The sequence below is a fragment of the Octodon degus genome, unplaced genomic scaffold (genome assembly GCF_000260255.1).
Source record: "Octodon degus isolate 3935 unplaced genomic scaffold, OctDeg1.0 scaffold00030, whole genome shotgun sequence".
NCBI lineage: Eukaryota > Metazoa > Chordata > Mammalia > Rodentia > Octodontidae > Octodon > Octodon degus.
In genome coordinates, this window is record NW_004524606.1 from 19445844 (window position 1) to 19465046 (window position 19203).

General features: G+C 41.3%; 1 protein-coding gene and 1 non-coding gene across 2 annotated transcripts in view; one reads left to right on the forward strand and one right to left on the reverse strand.

Annotated features, from left to right (window-relative positions):
* Window positions 1–19203, forward strand: part of Itpr1 (inositol 1,4,5-trisphosphate receptor type 1) — a 381954-nt gene that overhangs the window by 161339 nt on the left and 201412 nt on the right. The window contains exons 6-12 of the mRNA XM_023713283.1: window positions 4116–4202; window positions 6579–6737; window positions 8821–8919; window positions 10005–10088; window positions 10207–10353; window positions 16181–16276; window positions 17604–17648. Coding sequence (XP_023569051.1) covers window positions 4116–4202; window positions 6579–6737; window positions 8821–8919; window positions 10005–10088; window positions 10207–10353; window positions 16181–16276; window positions 17604–17648 — 717 coding nt within the window. The remainder of the gene's footprint in view (window positions 1–4115; window positions 4203–6578; window positions 6738–8820; window positions 8920–10004; window positions 10089–10206; window positions 10354–16180; window positions 16277–17603; window positions 17649–19203) is intronic.
* Window positions 1461–1563, reverse strand: LOC111816354. Its single transcript, XR_002820768.1, has one exon. It is a non-coding gene; the product is annotated as a U6 spliceosomal RNA (small nuclear RNA).

Below are 19203 nucleotides of genomic sequence, written 5' to 3' on the forward strand. Positions count from 1 at the left end.
CAGGGCAGTGTGTGCCTTGCTCCTTTTATCTACCTTTGTCTAAAATTCATGATTGCCCTTTTTTGTCTAAAAACTAAATTTGATTTTATGAAGAAAATTGTCTGTGGATAGTTGTGTCAATTCAAATGAACATGTTTGACATTTGTGCATTTAGTAAGAGGTGAATTGGAGCATCTCTCCTTAAAGAGAATTTATTTTTTAAAAAATGAATTTTTAGACTGGTCCATAGGCCAGTGCATTTAATGTTTATTCAGCAGGGATGTGTAGGCTGAATCATCATTAAACTTGTTAACAGAGATAAAGTTGTTTTTTTTTTGTTTGTTTGTTTGTTTTATTTTGTTTTTTTGGCGGAACCAGGGATTAAACTCAGGTCCTTGCACTTGCTAGGCAAGTGCTTATTCTACTGAGCTATCTCCTGACCCCAGAGATAAAATTTTAATATTGAATTTGTCAGAGAACTGAAATTTAAACTTGATCTTCAGAAGTGATTACAGCTGAATTTTAGATATGACACTCAGAGGGCCAGCCAGATAGTTTAGTTTAGTTTAGTTTCTAAAGTGCCTGCTTAAGCAAAGCACAGGGACAGGAATTCGATCCCTGGCACCACATGCTGTGCCAGCCCTGCCCCCAGGGCATGCTGAGACGGGGACTGAGACTGAGACTGGGCATCGTGGTACGTGCCTGTAATCCCAGGACTTGGGAGGCTGAAAACAGGAGGATCACTATGAGTCCGATCTGTGTAGTGAGACCCTGTAGGCCCTGTACTAAAAACATTAAAAAAAAAAAAAAAAAAAGTAAAGGAAGATTCAGGAATATCTTGAGGTACTTACATTTTATTCTCCAATTATATATTTATTTTTTGTATGTTTTACCCTTTATATGTTTTTAGACAGGTGCTCTTATTTCTTCAGAGCTGCTGTTTTGTTTTGTTTTCTTCTCATTCAACATTTTATTCATCTGACCCCGGGACCCAACAGACCCAACCCAGATAGAATCAGACCCATCCTGCCCAGCGACCCTTTTCACAGCCTGGCCCGGGATGAAGTACTTACTGGAGGATGGGTCCGGCTGCGTGGCGTCCAGGCTGGACAGGCGCCTTCCTCACACAGCAAGAGCTGCTGTTTTTAAAATTAGTCTTTAATATGGACTAGACACTATTTCAATGACTAATTTGATATCTTTTCAGATATTCAATGACCATTGGGTTGCTGCTTTCATACCTAGTCTAAGCATTGATAGGAACCTAATATTTAAGGGCTGGGGAGATCACTCAATGGAATATGTGCTTGCCTGGAAAGAACAGGGTCCTGAGTTCTATCCCTGGTACCACCAAAAAAAAAAAAAAAAAAAAGAACCTAATATTTTAGATTAGAGTATCATTTTTATCAGTGTATGTTTGCAACCAATACATTCACTGTGGGAAATCAGCGCATGTACATATCTCTTCTTGGTCCTTTTAAAAAAATATGTAGTGCTTCCCGGATTTGGGTGTCCTTCCCACACAGTTCCAGGCTGATCTTCTCTGTGTCGTTTCAGTTTTCGTATATGGATACCGGAGCAAACACAGATTAGTGAATTAAACTGAGGCCATTGATAAATCTTGAGTGAAGAGAATGTCTGGGACAATTTCCCTTCTTCAAGAGGGACCACTTAAATCATTTGAAGTCAAAAAATGCTACTTAAGAATTTTCTTACAGTGTGGTATTTTGAGCAGAGAAAAATTATTTTTGGTTTTGGAAAAAATGTTACATTTCATTGAGCTGAATTGATTGGGTTTTTTTCCCCTTTGATATTTTTCCCCTCTTAGGTTTCTCGTCGGTATTAGCTGAGAACTGCTTACCAGAAAGAATAACTTTCTGTGGTCTATAGAACTTCATTCCAGATGGACCTAGTCTAGTGTTTTGTTTGGAAAACTGCAGAACCTGTGGGTTCTGAAGAGCACTCTGGAGGGGTGAAGCACACACATGGAGATAGGGACAACAGGGTGGGCTAGGAGCAATAGAGAACAGTTAAGGAATGGGGTTCATGAAGAGAAAGTGAAGAACCCTACCAAGGGCTGCCATGTTGTCTGCACTGTGTCTTGATCTAGGTGGCTGTTTTCCTCGTATAACTATGACTAGAAGCATGGTAACTGATGCCAAAAGAGAGGAAAACCTGTGAAGGGGCCACTGTTCTCAAGAGCTGATATGGTGCAGTCAACCTATGGTTATCCAAACTAGCATCTACAGATCCTTCACCTCCTGTAATAGTTCTGTTTGGCGCTATGATTGCTTTTTGTAGTTTTCTTAAAGGATATGACTTTCTAGAAATAGCTACACTTCCGGTAGAGCTGGAGTAGATACTGAATTTGAGGGAAACTGAAAGATTTTTGTCCCAGTTAATATAGTCATGTTTTAAAATCTTTATGTTCAGAACATTTCTTAGTTTTAGAAACTTCTTTTAATAATGATAGTTAATTTCTCTTTTGTTTTTTTATTCAATGCACTGGGCATCTAGCTGAGTGGTAGAGTGCTTGCCCAGCACAGGTGAGGCTGTGGGTTGCATCCCAGCACCATCCACCCCCTAAATTATTGAATACTTAATAGTGCCTCTAATCTTCTCTGATCTTCGTAGTGGTCATGAAAAGCTTGTACTGTCTCCATTTCATGATGAGAATACTGAGTGAGGGTTGGTGAGATAAGTGACCTGAGCTAGAGGTCACTGGACCCAGGCCCAGTCCAGAGGGACCCTGTGCAAATGAAGACAGGTCACCCATCATGGAAAGCAGACACTCTAAGAGGACACTGGATGTGCTTCTGAAGTACATTGCTGGTCATTGGGATTTCACTTTCCCTCCGATTCCAGGCAGAACACACTCTCTTGTTATTTTGCCTTTTGTTCCTTTGGTCTAGGATGGAAGATGTGAGTTGGAACAAGTCTGCTGGTTGGCTAGGATCTCAGTGAGCTCCCCTTAATGTTACTGTGTGTGGTAACAGTACAAAGTAGCAGAGGTGAACTAATGAAAGATGTTCAGGATGCTGTTCCCTGCAGCCTGTTCCAGAATCCTCTGTTCAGGTTTGCCATGTTTTCTAGTATGCCAAATTTGGATTTGTGACGTTTCCCAGCCTTATTTGTAACTCTCCAAATTTGGAATTAACCCAGTTGTAGAGTTGAGTGCTATCTTTGCCACTTAGTAAATGTACAATTACAAGGTAAACATTATTAAGCAAAATTTCAGATGTATGCAAAAGTAGAGAAAACAGCTAAACAAGATTTTACATTTTGTAATGTCATTATCCAGTTAGCTATATAAAACTTTTTTGTCTGTTTTTTAAAAAACTGAGATGATAGTCTTCACTTCAAGGGCCTACTATGAAAATTAATTGAGTTATACTTAACTTCTAATAATATAGCTACCAATCCACATATATTGTGTGATCAGGCACTATGCACTGTGATTTCTTTGAGGTGTAGGTTCCATTTTTACTCTTATTTTACAAAAGAGGAAATAGGCTCACAGATGTTAAAGAACAGGCGCAAGGTCACAAAACCACAAACCAACAAAACTAGCATTTAAATTCAGTTTTATTTTACTCTCAAGCCTTAAAGAGGAATTTTATTTTATTTTATTTTTGTCTTTAAGACAGAGTCTTGCTATGCAGCTCAGGCTGGCCTTGACCTAACTTTGTAGCCCAGGCTGGTTTCAAACACACAGCAATCCTTCTGTCCCAGCCTCCTGAGTGCTGTGATTATGGGCATGTGCCATCATTCCTGGGTTAAAGAGGAATTTTATTAATCATAAAAGAATATGCAAATTCCCTCCTGCCTTGACTCTACTTTCTTTAAGAACATAGAGGATTTTGACTAGTCTATCCCCGAAAAAATAAATGTACCTGAACTTTCTAAATAAATACAAATAAATAAATTAAACCTATTTTAAAGAATCCAGAAGAGCCAACAAAGCAAAGAGAGTAGACTGGCTTTGTAGTCCCTTGGCTCGTTCCTCATAGCCTTGGGGTATACTTAGTGTTTTGCTTATTTTTGTGGTTCTTGTGTTAACTGGTGACATTTGTTTTGCATTGCTGCAGAGGACTATAACATTCCTCTTTGTGACCAATCTTCTTCTCACTGTGCAGCATGCTGCGGACTTGGAAAAGAAACAGAATGAGACAGAAAACAGAAAATTGCTGGGAACTGTAATCCAGTATGGCAACGTGATCCAGGTAAATCAAGGGACCTCTTTTCTTCTGGAGCTGAAGCATGACAAACAATGAAACAGAAAGCAAACACATGCCAAAGTTTGAATTCCTTTGCAGCACAACTCCATGGAGACAACCAATGAATTACCAAAGAACAAAACAACAAAAAACCCATCAAATCAAAAACTTAATTGTAGTTGTATGTGATGCAACCTTGGGCTGCTCTTAGTTGGTTCATGTCTTGGAATATCTTTTCTCTGCTTTTAGCTGACAGTTTATGTGTAAATGTATCAAACAGCACGCTTCCAACCTACAAATGATCCCATTTATTATAGTTTTGCTTTAACTTCCATTGTTTGAAGATTTTTCTTATTTGCTGAAAGTTTGCTTCCTTGTAACTTGTATCTTTTGTTTCAGAGCTGTTCATCTGAGACAATAAGAGCTATTTTATACTTTTAAACTTTTATACTTATATTACCATTTTTCTATATTTTATATTAGTAGCATATTTGATGCGTGTTCAACGGCTTCCACAGAAGATCTCAGTTTTGCACAAAACTCTGAGGAGGCCTCGTGGCCAGGAGCCTTCTCCCTCTGTCCGTGATCAGACCACTTTGAACCAAGCACAGACGATGGTGCCTTTTCAGCAGCTGGCCCATGTTATTTTATTTCACTACATCCCTTTTTTAAAGATGTTGTTTATCCTGCCAACTTTACTCATTGCAAAGTAATTTCTTCTCATTTTTAGAGTGATTAGCTAGGGAGTGGTACTAATCAGGAAGATGAAACGACTGCTTAAAAATATGGTAAAAGCAAACTTTGGGGTTTACATAGGTTATGTATGTTAGAACTTCTAGAATAGTAGAAGTACCTCATAAAAGCTTTTTGAGGATTAGGTTCTGTCCTCCTCCTCTTCCTCCTCTTCATGTCCTGTCAGTTGAGAAGCCACACAAGGGGTCATGTGGGATCAGAATTTGCTGTCAACTCCTGTAATCCCAGCTCTAGGGGTCTGAGACCAAACGGTTGCAAATTGTCATTTGAGCAATTTAGTGACTTCCTGAGATCCTTTCTCATGGTAAAAACTAAAGAAGGGCTGTGAACATAACTCAGTGCACAAGTCCTGAGTTCAGTACCCAGTGCCTGGGGAAACAGTTCAAAATCAACTTTTGACTGAGTGAGGTAAGTTCCCTGAGACCCAGAGCACAAGGCTGCCTGATGATCAGGCCAGAGAGACTATGGCTTGAGGTGCAGAGGTGCCTAGGGGCTGAGGACCTCAACTCCTAGGTATACTCTTATCTCAGGTTTTGTCATTCACTGTGACATGGGGTAAGAAATCTGGCCATGTCTCAGTTTCACACCAAAAAGGTACGGTGGTATTGGCATCTGCTTCTAATGATGGCTGAAAGGCGCACAGGACAGAATAAGCTGAAAATATTTAAAAACTAAACATAGCTTTATTACTTCCCCTAAACTCTCCACCTAAGGTGATGTTGGTTGTGAACCACTTAAGTCTAGAGCTTGGACAAGTGCCTGGAAGACCAGAGGTTACTCATCAGAGGGCAGTGAGGGCTTGGAGAGACATTGCCTTTTCCTCATTTATGTTGGCCAGAGATTGTCTGGGTCTCATGAATCAGTAGCCCTGTTAGAATATCTGGGGACTTCTTAAGGGTGTTCTACAAACAGTCTGTTAACCTGTAGGCAGAAGGATTTTTGGCAGTTGGCAATGGAGTCCCAAGCAGATTCTACCATTACTCCAGAGCCTGGGCAGTGTTTCATGTTCTTCTTAATTTTCACTTATAACCTATTGACCTCAGTTAACTCTTCCTCAACTAGGCTATCACACAAGCTGTTTCCCATTTGTATCTTCAGTCTTTCCATCCCTTCATATAACCATTGTCAGAGAATCAAAAATAAAGTGCTTGAAGTATCCTAAGTAGAAGTCTACAGCTACCATGTTCTTCTCGGTGAAGTGGCAGCCCTCTAAAAGGGTTGCCTTTTAAATTGAACTTGTGTGCTGTGATCAGAATTGCCTGACTTAGCTCCAGCTTGGTGTGAGGTGTCCCAACTGCAGTTCCTGAGCCCCTTTATACAGGGTAGGAGCGCTGCCCACTGACAGATGGCAGATGACAGATAGTTCAGTTGACCTGAGCAATATCCATCTCGCCCAAGGCTATACTGAGAAGAAAAAAAATGCCTTTCTCTTGTTTTGCCCTCTATTTCTGTACTGTTTACTGTTTGTTCTTTTTTACTCACAGCCTTAGGCACTTTTTGAGTTTTCTAACTTCACAAGCATCTTTGTGGTGGGAGGACTGTTTGATACATATTTTATCTGACAGAGAGAAGTGGTAGAAAATTCTGAGGCGTACTGACACTCACCTTATTCTCTTTGTGGATTCGTAGCTTCTGCATTTAAAAAGTAATAAATACTTAACTGTGAACAAGAGACTTCCAGCTCTGTTGGAGAAGAATGCCATGAGGGTGACACTGGATGAGGCTGGAAATGAAGGGTCCTGGTTTTACATCCAGCCGTTCTACAAGCTGCGATCCATTGGAGACAGCGTAAGTGCAGACCCCACGCCACCCCTCAGCCCTGCAGGCCAGGCCTCCCACCCTGGCTGTGGAAGAGACTCCACCCGAGAAGTTTAGGGTTAAACCAGTGGCAACTCCCGTATGAAGAGAGCCAAATTGCTATGGAAACTAGTGTTTTGGAGACAAGGAAATATGGAGAGAAGTATGACCTAAATTCAGTGGCTAAGTTTTTCTAACTGGGCCTCTGAAAAAATCCTGGGAACATCTATTACCACAGTAATTTTACCACAAAAACAGCCATCTCATCTTAATGTCTCGGGGAGACTCCCTGTCGTTTCAGATCCATTACTGGAATAAAAATGCCTGTCTGTTTTGGAAATAAACTGAGTGAAGGATGAAGGCTGGAAAGGCATAGCTACACCAGCCAAGGAGAGTGGATTTTAGAACTTGTCTGGCTTGTTTCTGCGCATGGGCCACAGGCCTGCGCTCTTACTTGGCTGGTCCTGAGCTGGCCCTGACTTGATGGTATTTTAGAATGTAAAGCCACAGGAATCCTTTTCATTGTGACTTAGAACAGTTCTTGTATTTGTTAGTTAAATTAGTTTTTTATGTGGTACAAACTTAATGAACATGTTTAATTAATTAATTTATTTTTTGCAGAACCGGGGATTGAACTCAGGCCCTTGCGCTTGCCAGGCAAGCACTTATTCTGCTGAGCTATCTCCCCAGCCCCATGAACATGTTTAACTGTTGTCAGCTATGTTCTTGACCTCATTAAGGTTATAAAATAGTTGCTTTGTACTAAAAAGATATTTGAACTTTAAATAGCCCAAAGTATTCTCAAAATACTCAATTTACTTAAACCTGAAACTAGATTTTGACACTTTTTTTGAGATAGGGTCTCAGTGTGTAATTAAGGCTGGTCTTGAACCAGCTAGCCTAGAGTTCAGGATGGTGACTAGCCTCTGCCTCAGCCTCCCAAGCACTGGGCTTCCAGGCATGTGTTACCAAACCCAATGTCTCTGACTTTTTTTAATAGTGCCATTTAAGTTTGCACTCTTTGGACAGTTCAAATATGTGTGTTTGTGTGCATTATTTTACTTAATGCAGGGCAGACCATTTTTTTACAGCTGGTGTGCAGTAAATACAGATCCTTAAGTGAGAATTGGAGAGCAAGCCCAGGTTTTATCAGAGGGATAGATTTATTGAGTAAACTCATACTCATTTGGAGTTAGAGACCGTTTTAGTTATATACACTCCCCAAATGTATCAGAGTGAAAATAATTGGTTTTGTGTCTTAGGAAATCATCTCTATTGCCCTTCCTTCTACCCCTGTAATAAAAAACATATGTGTGTGGTTCTGAATTTCATTCTTACCAGTGCTTTGGCTTTTCTGTTCTTTAATCTGTTTAGCTGTGAATTAGTTACATACATGACCTGAATAGTTGTCCTTGTGGAATAGTGCCTTTCAAACCACTGGTACTCACCCATTTATAGTTCAGGGAGTCAACTTAGTGGCCTGTGGCATCATTTTAGAAAGCAGATAGAATAGAAAGTATCAGGCTATATTACACAATATGGTAAGTACTGTTGGTGGAGGATAACGTTTGCTTTAGGTTATATATATAAATACAAATATATATTGTGCATATGAATGCTATCTGTGTGAATAAAGTTAGTAAATGGATGAAGGAAACATATTTCTTAATGTATGTCATAGTCACAAAAACATGAAGAGCACTGTTTTAGGAACTATGGCTTCATTCTTTAAAAATAAAAACTTAGTATGTCATTTTTCCTAAAATTTAGTTAAGAGCTTGTTTATGCAAGTATCTCCACAGAATGTTAGAATGATTAAGAATTTTTTCTGACTTCTCTGGATTGACTTGGAAAATACATCTGTATAATGAATGACAGTTGTGCACACAGTTCAGCGTCGTCCTTCTCAGCCGAGCCTCCCACCGGAGTCAGGCATTCCTGGCCGTGCCGAATGTGCTGCATCTCCAATCAGAGTGGGCCTGGGCCAGTGCAGTGCCCATGGCTCCTCCCCGCACCACCCAGTCTCAACTTTGATCTGCTCTGTGAGAAACTCTGTTTCTCCTTCCTTTTCTAGGTGGTCATAGGTGACAAGGTCGTGCTGAACCCCGTCAATGCTGGCCAGCCCCTGCATGCCAGCAGCCATCAGCTGGTGGACAACCCCGGCTGCAATGAGGTGAGGAAAATCAAGACATGGTTTGTGGGTGGGGTGGCACCCCAGGAGCATGCCTTCCTGGACCCAAAGCGTGTGCACACTCACACTGACTTCAGTAGTGACTTGGGCCACTGGGCCCATTTTGGAGGTAAAAAAACTGAGACTGCCACAGAAATGTGCAGGTCAATGCAGTAGGTGGTGGGTGGGGACTGACAGTTACCCACTGCTCAGATTGCTACGCCTTGTGTAGCAGAGGGATTATTTTTTAATGTGTAAAGCCTGAGGGCCCCTTTTAGCAATTGTTTTCTAGCTGTACGGACTTTTCTGATTTATTTCCCTAAAAGAAGTTGCCTTTTTCAGATTTCTAAGAAAGGGTCTGTTACCAAACATGAGATCCCTGCAAGAGCACCTTGCTTTTGGCTGCGCATCTGCTTAGCCTCTAAATTGGCAGCAGCTTGCTTGTGACCCGAATACTTGCCTAAGGGCTAAGGATACAAGCCCTAGAGAGACAGATGTGGATGCAAATCTGAAGTCTGCCAGTGCCCAGCTCTGGAGCCATAGGCTTAGTTGCCTAATCTCCCTGTACGTCACTGTACCTGCTATAGCACCCTGTTTTTTAGGGTGTTGCTGAGGATTAAATGAGACCATGTTAGGGTGTAGCTCAGTGCCTTGGATATGTTTAGTAAACTAATACAGCTTTTGCTAATGATTATTTGCATTCCAAATCTATACACTGGGGTCACTTCTTGCCTTTGAATAGCACATTCTATCTTATAAGTACCTGTACCTGTTTCCATTTGACCTTCGCTGTTTTGGCTACGCAGAACAAGAGATTTAGAAGAAAAGGAAAATAGCATTGCAGAAGGGCAGGAAGCCTTGGTTCCTTTAGTCATGTTTGAAATAAATAGTGAAGGGTGCAAATGACCTACCTGAGCTCTTCTAGCTAGGTGGCTGGCTTCACAGGTGCTGTGTTTTTGGTGATGCCAGACTTTGGTGTTTGGGCTGAAGCACAGCCTGGCTTCTGGGACTGCAGGAGGAGTTTTGGAGCTGGATGACATGGTTGTATGAGAAGTATGTGAAAAAAATAACTCTGGGTTGTTTTCTAGGTCAATTCAGTCAACTGCAATACAAGCTGGAAAATAGTTCTTTTCATGAAATGGAGTGATAACAAAGATGACATTTTAAAGGGGGTAGGTTTGATGTTTATGGCCTTGGTGGCTTTTTGGTACTTGACTTTTCTTGTGGTATCAGTTTAGTTTTCCTTTTAAACTCATTTTTTCTTTAATTCCTTCTTGTGTTGACCCTTAGGGTGATGTAGTGAGGCTCTTCCATGCTGAGCAAGAGAAGTTTCTCACCTGTGACGAGCACAGGAAGAAGCAGCACGTCTTTCTGAGGACGACCGGGCGGCAGTCAGCTACATCTGCCACCAGCTCCAAAGCCTTATGGGAGGTGGAGGTAGGGAGGGGCAGGAGAGCAGGAGCAAGGCGTGCAGGGGTTTTATGGGACTCAGCCCCTCTGCAACATGGTCATAGATCATACTCAGGTACTTATCCCCACATCATTGAGGAGCTGACCTAGTGAGTGTGCATACCATGGGTATCAAAAGAATGCCACATATTCCTGTGAGGGAAACACCTTCTTTGGGAGCAAACTCAAGATATAATGAGAATTTCTGTCTAAATCTAAGAATTTTTTTGTGTTCCCTTGCTTATTTGTGTGCCACAAGTGTTATTCACTGAGACGTCTCCCTGACGTGGGTGGCTTCTACTTTGTTGATGGGCCACACGTGAAAAGCTAATGCAACTGAGTAGCGCTCAGCCATAAAGAAGGACACATTGGAGTCATTTGTAGGGAAGTGGATGGATCTTCAAGCCATGATGCCAACCGAAATAAATCAGACACAGGTTGAATATTGCATGGTTCCTCTAATATGAGAAGCCCAAAATAGAAATAATTTAAAGAATGAGATTAAAGAGAAATGATAGGAAGCAGGGAGGTACACGCTATAGAGACGGGGAGAGGATCAGGGGAAGGAAAGCTAGCGGAAGGTGGCTGGTGAGAGAAAAGGGAATGAAAATGGTCAAGGTGCGCAGTGTGCACATGCAGCTCCCCGGGGTGAACGCGACCATAGCCCAGTACAGAATGCAGCGGAGAAGAAGGCTTAAGCCCTCAGGTTACTGGAATGTGAGGCCAGATGGTCAACATGCAAGGTCCCCGTCCTCGTGCTCCGCAGGTTTTTTTTTAATTTTATTTATTTATTTGTTTATTTATTTTTAATTTTTTTTATTTTTTTGCGAAACTGGGGATTGAACTCAGGCCCTTGTGCTTGCCAGGGAAGCACTTATTCCACTGAGCCATCTCCCCAGCCCCAAAAAACGCAGGTTTTGATAAGGATGGCAGAGCTTGTTGAGGAAGTAGTATCTGAGCCCCTGCTCCCTGGCTAGTCTGAGCTTCAGAAGGCAGAAGGGAAGGGAGGAGATCACTACATGTCAGAGAAGGACATGGAGCTGGAAATAGGAGGCAGCCGCAGGATAAAACTCAGTCACTCAGTTTGGTTGGGAGCACAGGTTGCACGTGATAAATTAAACAAATATTATTTGCACCTCTTTGCTCCTTTTGTGGTTTGGTTTGCATGTAAGAAATAGTCTATTCCTTTATATGGCTGCATGGTATTCCACCCTGTAGATATTCCATCATCTGTTAACCTGCAGGTGATAAACATTGAGTTGTTCCTGATTTGGGGTGGTTAGAAATAAGGCTTCTAGGGATATTTGTGTGCAGGTTTCTGTACAGACACATGCTTCCTATTTCTTGGCTAAATACTTAGAATAGCTCAATCATGTGATAGGTGTATATTTAACTTTATAAGAAATCACTGAACTATTTTTTGTTTTAACTCAGGGCCTTGCGCTTGCCAGGAAGCACTTATTCTACTGAGCCATTTCCCTGGCCCTCACTGAACTATTTTCCAAAGTGATTAGAACATTTCACATTTGTTTCAGAAATGTATAAAAAATTCCAATTCTTTATTCTTAACTGACAATTGGTATAATCATTCTTTCTAATATTAGTCATTTAAATAGATAAGCAATGAAATCTCATTGTGGTTCTGGTTTGCTTCTCCCTTATAGCTAATGATGGTGAACTTTTTTTTGTATGTGTGTTTCTTTGGCCATTTGTATGTCTTGGATAGTGAAGTATTCCTTAATATGTCCTGCCTGCTTCAAAATCTCACTATTCTTTTAACAATGATGTGGAGACAACCAGATTTATCTTGGTCATTGTGTAGAAGAATTGCCAGAAGTTGTCATGATAAAAAGGAGTCTATCAGGGAGATAACTCAGCAGCACAAGCACCTGTCTGGCAAGAGCAAGATCCTGAGTTTGATTCCTGGTACCATAGAAAAAAAAAACAAAAAAAAACAAAGGAATGATAAAAAGGAATCTACATAACATTATTGTTAGTTTCCATTCTATCTATTTCGTTCTGCCTTCTTTACACATTCGAAGTGTTTACTTTTTAAGTGCCCACATCTGTAATTTAGTGACACGATCAATCCTTCTATGACAGAGTATAAGCTATTTGAGAGCCGTAACTTTGTCTTGAACTTTGTAATTGATCACCAGTGTCCCTACTATTCCTATCAAAGTTTTACCCATTAAAAACAATTTCTCAGCTGCTTTTTATGTGAAATTTATTTATTGGTGCAGAGAGAGAGGGAGAAGACGAGGTGATTTTCATGATGATTGAGATTAGTAAATACAAAGTAAGGAAACATTGAGAATCAAGAACATGCGGAAAGGGGCAAACTCATTTCACAAACTTAATATGCTACTTCCATGGAGCCATTTTTCTATGAATATATTTTTGCATAGTTGACATTTTATACGTAAATGTTGTACTTCAATTTAACCTGCTATTGTACAAAGAAAAGAAGCATAAATGTCAGATCCCAACAGAAGTCCCCATAAGCTGAATTTAGTGCCTTAAAAGCAGGTACTGTGTCTTATTCACTCAAAATTGATTGAAATAAATAATCAATAATCTGTTGGTAATTTAACTTGAAAATCCATTTCAGAGTGCTTTCTAGTTGTTGCTTTATTCTTTAAAAAAACAGCTAATTATATCCATTAGAACTTTTTTTTTCCCTTTTGCCCTGCAATTGCTTAGGAGAATGTTTAAAATCTTTAATTTTTTTCCTTCAGATTCCGGAAACTTAGGTGCCCCATATTTTATGTTCTTAACAGTGGCCTCGGCTTTTCATTATGTGTACATCTTCAGCTTGCTGCTACCCTGTTGCACACAACATGTGAAGTTAGTCCTTTATGAGAGTGTGGTCTAGTCTCCCCTTTTTGTGTTATTTTGTGTTATCATCCCAGTTTTCTACATGTGCTGTGAGCCCCATTGTGCATTTTTATTTATCATTTGTGAAGAAGTCACTAACATTCTAAAGACATGTAAACAGGAGAGCACAGAAGTCTTTTACATTTGCCCCTGTAGTTGTCATTCAGACCTCTGCATTCCTTGGTGTAGACCCAGATTCTCATAAGGTGTCATTTGTTGTAGTGTAGGCCTGCTACCAACAAATTCTCTCTACCCTTCTTTGTGTGAAAATATCTTCATTTCACCTTCATTTGAAAACTGTGTTTATTTTCCTTTTAAAAAATTGATAGCTTTATTGAGATGCAATTCAGTACTGCCTCATTTGCACATTTAAAATGTAGAATGCAGTGGTTTTTAGTAGGTTCCTAGAGCTGTGCAAAATTATCACAATAAAGTTTGGAACATTTCATCATTCCCAAAGAAGCCCTGTACCTAGTAATAATCACTCCTCATTTCCCTGTATAACTTCCCCTGACCCTACTGCCTGGCACCTAAGCTACTTGCAGTGTCTATAGATTTGTCTATGATGGACATTTTGTATGGTTGGAATACTGTGGCATGTAGTCTTTTGTATCAGACTTCTTTTATTTAGGATAATGTCTTGGTCTACTTTGGGCTGCTATAGCACATGCTCTAAACTAGGTGGATTTTAACCATCAAAAATTCATTTCTCATGGTTCTGGAGACAAAGTTCAATATCAAGGCATCAGGAGTTCGTCTGGTGAAGGCCTGCCTCCTAGTTCATCTGTTATACCCTCCCAGGGCCGAAGGAGGGCTACTTTGTGGAATCCTTAATAGAAGAGGACTAATCCTATTCATGAGGGCTCTTCCCCCATGAGCTAATCATCTTTTACATCCCTTAGGGGGCAGCTTTCAAGTATGATTTTGGGGGTACCCCAGCATTCAGACCATAGCACATATTTTCAGCATTCAACCATATTGCCACAGGTATTGACACTTCATTGTTTTCTTGCCACGTAACAGATGTACCACATTTTATTTATTAACTTATCATTTGATATCATTTAGGTAATTTCTACTCTTCGGCTTTTGGGAAGACTACTGCTGTGAAAATTTATATATAATTGTTGGACTACGTGTTTTCAAGTTTCTTGGGGATAGAATTACAGGTGTATGCTCGGCCCTCCACGCTGCCCTCCTACTAGCGATTCTGGTTCTCCATGTGGCGTCCAATTCTGAAGGATCTTTTTTGTTGAATATAGGTTTCTAGATAAGTTGTCTGTTCTCTCTCTACCTTCTAAATTTTGATCCATTGAACTGGCTTGTATTGTTCCATGTGAATTCATTGGCTTTTAAAATATCCTTGTTCTCCATATGGCTCCCTCCCTTGCCTGAGTTGCTTTATTTTTATTTTTTTATTTTTAAATTTCTGACTAAAGTGACTCTGGTATGGATTGGGGGGTGTGTGTGTGTGTGTGTGTGTGTGTGTGTGTGCATGTGTGTGTGCATGTGCGCACACTTGTGCACTCTCTCTTTGCTGGAGTTCCTAAATTCTTTGAATCTGTGAGTATGAATTGAAGTGGGATACTGCCCCCCATGTAGGCTGGACATTTGATGCTGTCTGACTAAATTTGTAGGTCACCTTTCCCTGGTCACTTGACTGTCTAATAGTTTGATTCCTTGTTGAGCATTGTAAGAAAGTACATGTCTGGAATTTTTTTTCCTTTAGAGAGTAGTGAGTTTTGTTTCAGTCAGGTGAGTCAGGTTGGTCCTTTGGAGGTTGATTCTTCTGCTTTATTAGGTCAGCGCAAAGTAGCCTTGGGCCTAGATTAGTCCTACAACTAAGCAGGCTCCAGTGTGTGCCACAGGATCTCCTTGCCTTGCCTTGCCAGAGTCAGGAGGTTTCCCAGCACTTGGTGAGCTTGGGGACTGAAGCCTTCAACTTCCTTCCCTTTAGCTTTCATTTCCTCTCTCTTGTCTGTTCTGGGTCTTGCATGCAGTGCCTCACGCACAGGAGGCAAACACCTAACACTGACCAATAGCCCCAACCTCCTGGTCATGTCTCATCTCCCCTTGGGGGTCTTCCTTATACACACAGTTTGATTTTCAGTCACAAACTGGGAAGAGACCTCTGTGTGACCCCTGGAGCTTTTCCTGCATATAGGTAGCTCCTTTCTCCATAGCTCTGCCATCTTAGACTCCCTAACTTGGCTCTGTTTCCTTAACTCCATACATCCAGTACCCTAGACTTGGGTTCTTCCTCACTGTGCTGCACTCCAAAGAGGACCTTCAGTCAGAAAACCAGAGCGATCACAGAGTTTGCCTTATTTTCCCTCCATATTCTCAGAGATAACTTGTGCCTATCCAACAATCATTTCATTATTTAATCTAGTTTTCTGCTCTCCTGTGGTACTTCCATGTATTTTGTGCCACATTGTAATTGTTTATAGCACTATCTGCCTGTGCCATTTATGGTAGCATGACTGGACACTGAAGTGACGTTTATTTTTGTGATAAATTGGCCCAAATTCTGAGTTTCACATTTTAGAGCTCAGCCCTGAGTGTGTGTTTTAGCACATGAATGTACAAAAGTTTGTCATGAGATTTCTTGTTATGAATTATACATTTTATACATGAATTTTAGAATCTTACCTTCTGTTTTGTTAGTATTTAGCGAAAAAGTTGAAAGCTATGGAATTTCTTAGTTCAGCCATTGCATGTTAACTACAAGACTGTTCTTTCTCTGGAGAACATTATTCTAATACTTTCATCATGTAAGTTCAGATGTGGTATGTGACACTTACCATGAATTTGTTGGAAGATAAGGTTTTTTTCAGCTTGGATATATTAGTCCTGTATTTCCTCAGCTATAGTGTCATCCTAGTATGAATGCCATACTAGGTGCTTTGAGCCTTGTTAACCAGCCTTTCTCTTGCAGGTAGTGCAGCATGACCCGTGTCGGGGAGGAGCAGGGTATTGGAACAGCCTCTTCCGGTTCAAGCACCTGGCTACGGGCCACTACCTAGCAGCAGAGGTAAGGAGCAGCCCTGCGGTTTTCTCTTTGAAGGCTGGTGCCTTCCTCATCCGTGGCCACTCCGTAGGTGGAGGCACAGGCACATGCTCCGTCTCTTTGCTTTCCCTTCTGCTTTTTTGTTTTCTTCTGTCTCATTTCCCTAAAGAGACAAAAATGACTAACACATTTTTAGGACTTAGGGGTTTTGGTCAGGATGTGGGGAGAAAGTAAGTTAGTAATACTAACGTAGAATGCCAGGAGGCTCTGTTTTGCTCTCGCATACTGCTCTCCTCACATCTTGCCTGCCAACCCCACTTCTAACACAAGTGACTAGGAACTGGCTATGGTGGACACATCATATGTAAAGTCAGACTTCTTCTGACTTTAAAATGTATAAAGAAGTAGTTTCATAAGGAAGTCTTGATTCCTCAGTGAAATAGACAAGGGCTTATCTTTTACTTATAAGGCTGCCAGAAATCAAAGAAATTTCCTTTACCTAAACTTTCTAAGAAGGGTTTTTGAGGAGAGGAATGTTCTGGTGCTAAAGGACCCGAGGAGTTTACCTTCTAATTTTGGTATTAAGTTAAGGAGCTACCCTGCTGTGTGACAGATGTTGAATTTTCCTCTGATCTGCTGGAAGATGTATGATGCATATTCAGATCTGATTCTCATCAGAGGACACCTCCCAGTGTCTAGAACCACCAGTGAGACTGCTCCAGGGCTTCCAAGGGGTCGTGTGGGTGCCAGCACTGCTGCTACCGACTCAAGGAAGATGAACGTGTGGTGTGACCCCTTGGGGTTCTGAATACTTAATAGAACTATGATTTTGAAATAGTTAAAAGCCAACTATTAAGAAGTCTTAAGCTGAAGTTGAAAATGGAGCCCAAGGGAGTTAGATCCAGTGAGTCAGCTGGGTAAAACCTTGATTCTGTGGTTTACTAAAGACTAATGGTGGTTGCATTGTCTCTAATGTTTTGAGGCAAATGTAGCTCTTGCTAGAGATTTAATATTTCTTTTTTATTTTAAACTAAAAGTGATCAGCATTATCCATGACTGTGTATTGGTCTTTTATTTATATGAGGTGTTTCACTGTTGCTTTCCTGGTGAATTCATTGTGCTTTCCTTGTCTATTCTTAAGAGCCGTTTCTTGGTGACTGGTGGATTGTGTCATGTGTGTTGTACATGTGTGACGTGTGTCATTGTGGCATGCTGGTTTCGTGACTAGAGGGAAGGGACAAGTTCTCAGCTGTCCAAGGATGGCTGCAGGTGTGGAAGTCTCCTGCAGATGGGTCCCAGTCCTTGAGAAAGAAATGGATGTTTTAATTTCCTAATGATTCTTTTTCATCAGGTAGACCCTGACTTTGAGGAAGAATGCCTGGAGTTTCAGCCCTCAGTAAGTATGGACAAGAGCCTTCTTGTCTTTGTTTGTTAGGGTAAGGCCAAATGGTCTGGAGCCCGTTTAAACAACTGTCACTGTGGCCATTGAGTTCTGGGGAAGGGGAAACCGTAGGTTGCTTTAAAAGAAGGTCTTGTCTTCTTATGACCTGGCTGGTCCAAGGGACTGTTGGTCTTGGTGGTGCGCCACTTGCTTAGTCAAGAGTCTCTCCCTTTGAGTTTAAGAAGTATATGGCACCTTTTGGAGTCATTCTATGCTGGAGAAAGTGCTGGCTCCTGTGGAAGTTGGCCTTTTGTAAATAGTTGTACAGTTGTCTTACTGATGTTGACCTAAGCAGTGACTCATTTTGTTTTTCTGTGCCATGGCTTCAGTGTACCTGATGTCTGAGACAGCCAATAGTCAAAGCCTCTGTTCTTGGGTTCTATAATCATATGTTGGCTTTGGGGTATAATAGGATATAGAATTGTCATGCAGGACGGGTTTGTCATTGAAAAACAGTTGGGTTTGTCATTGGAGAACTATTGCCAAGTCCTGCTGGTATGTAGACATTTGGGGTTCAGGTGTCTACAGTATGTACTGAAAAAGGTAGTCATTGTGTTTTGTAGAAATCAATAAAACAGTTCTCTTGTGGAGTGCTTGATTCTAATCTAGGATTCAAAAACCAGCCAAACAAACAAACAAATATGCAGATAGTTGCTGCCCTATTTGGCATGTATGTCTGTGTGGTAATCTTAGGGGTAGGTAGTTTGGGAATATTTCTTTTTCTGGCAATATTAAGAAAAATTGGGGGGACTTTAGGCATTAATAGATGTGGCTGGGATGGAGATATTAAAAGTGTAATTGTGAAAAGTGCTGTTCCTTCTGCACTAGTAGTTAACTTAGTTTTATTTGTACAGTGTGTTGGCTTTGAAAGAAACTCAAGGGAGTTGTAGCTGTGAGTCTATGGGTTGCTGGGTGCTTCTCCCCTCCTTGCTTCCTGATGGAGTCCCTAAGGCTTCCTTCCTCATTTATATCCTGTCCCCCTCACCTAAGAGGCTCTTGGCAAGCTCACCCTGAATTGCTACTCTCTCATGGAAAGCACTGGCTCAGTCCAGCTTTCTGTCTGTACGCAGGGAAATCCAGTGGGAACCGTCTGCATAGCATCCGTGTGTGTTCAGCGGGGATACTCTCCCTGAGGAGGTCGGTCTCTCTCTCTCTCTCTCTCTCTCTCTCTCTCTCTCTCTCTCCCCGTGACTTGGATACAGAGGCCTCCCTCCACGTTATCTAGGTAACTGAATATGTCTGCTGTTAGGCAAGCCATGGCTTCTTTCAGTGAGAAGTGAAGTCCAGGTGAGCCTTGGGTGCTGGGGGAGCCAGGGCTCTTCTTGCAGTCCCTCCATGCATGAGTGAACACTGGCATTTGCAGTATAGGAGGACATATAGCACATAGTGATCACAAGTGAGGAGGAGAAGAGTAAGACTGACCTGGTTCCCTGAGGCCAGCAGTCAGTGCTTGTGGGGTTTGCTGCCGCCTCGTCCTCCTCCTCCTCCTCCTCCTCCTCCTCCTCCTCCT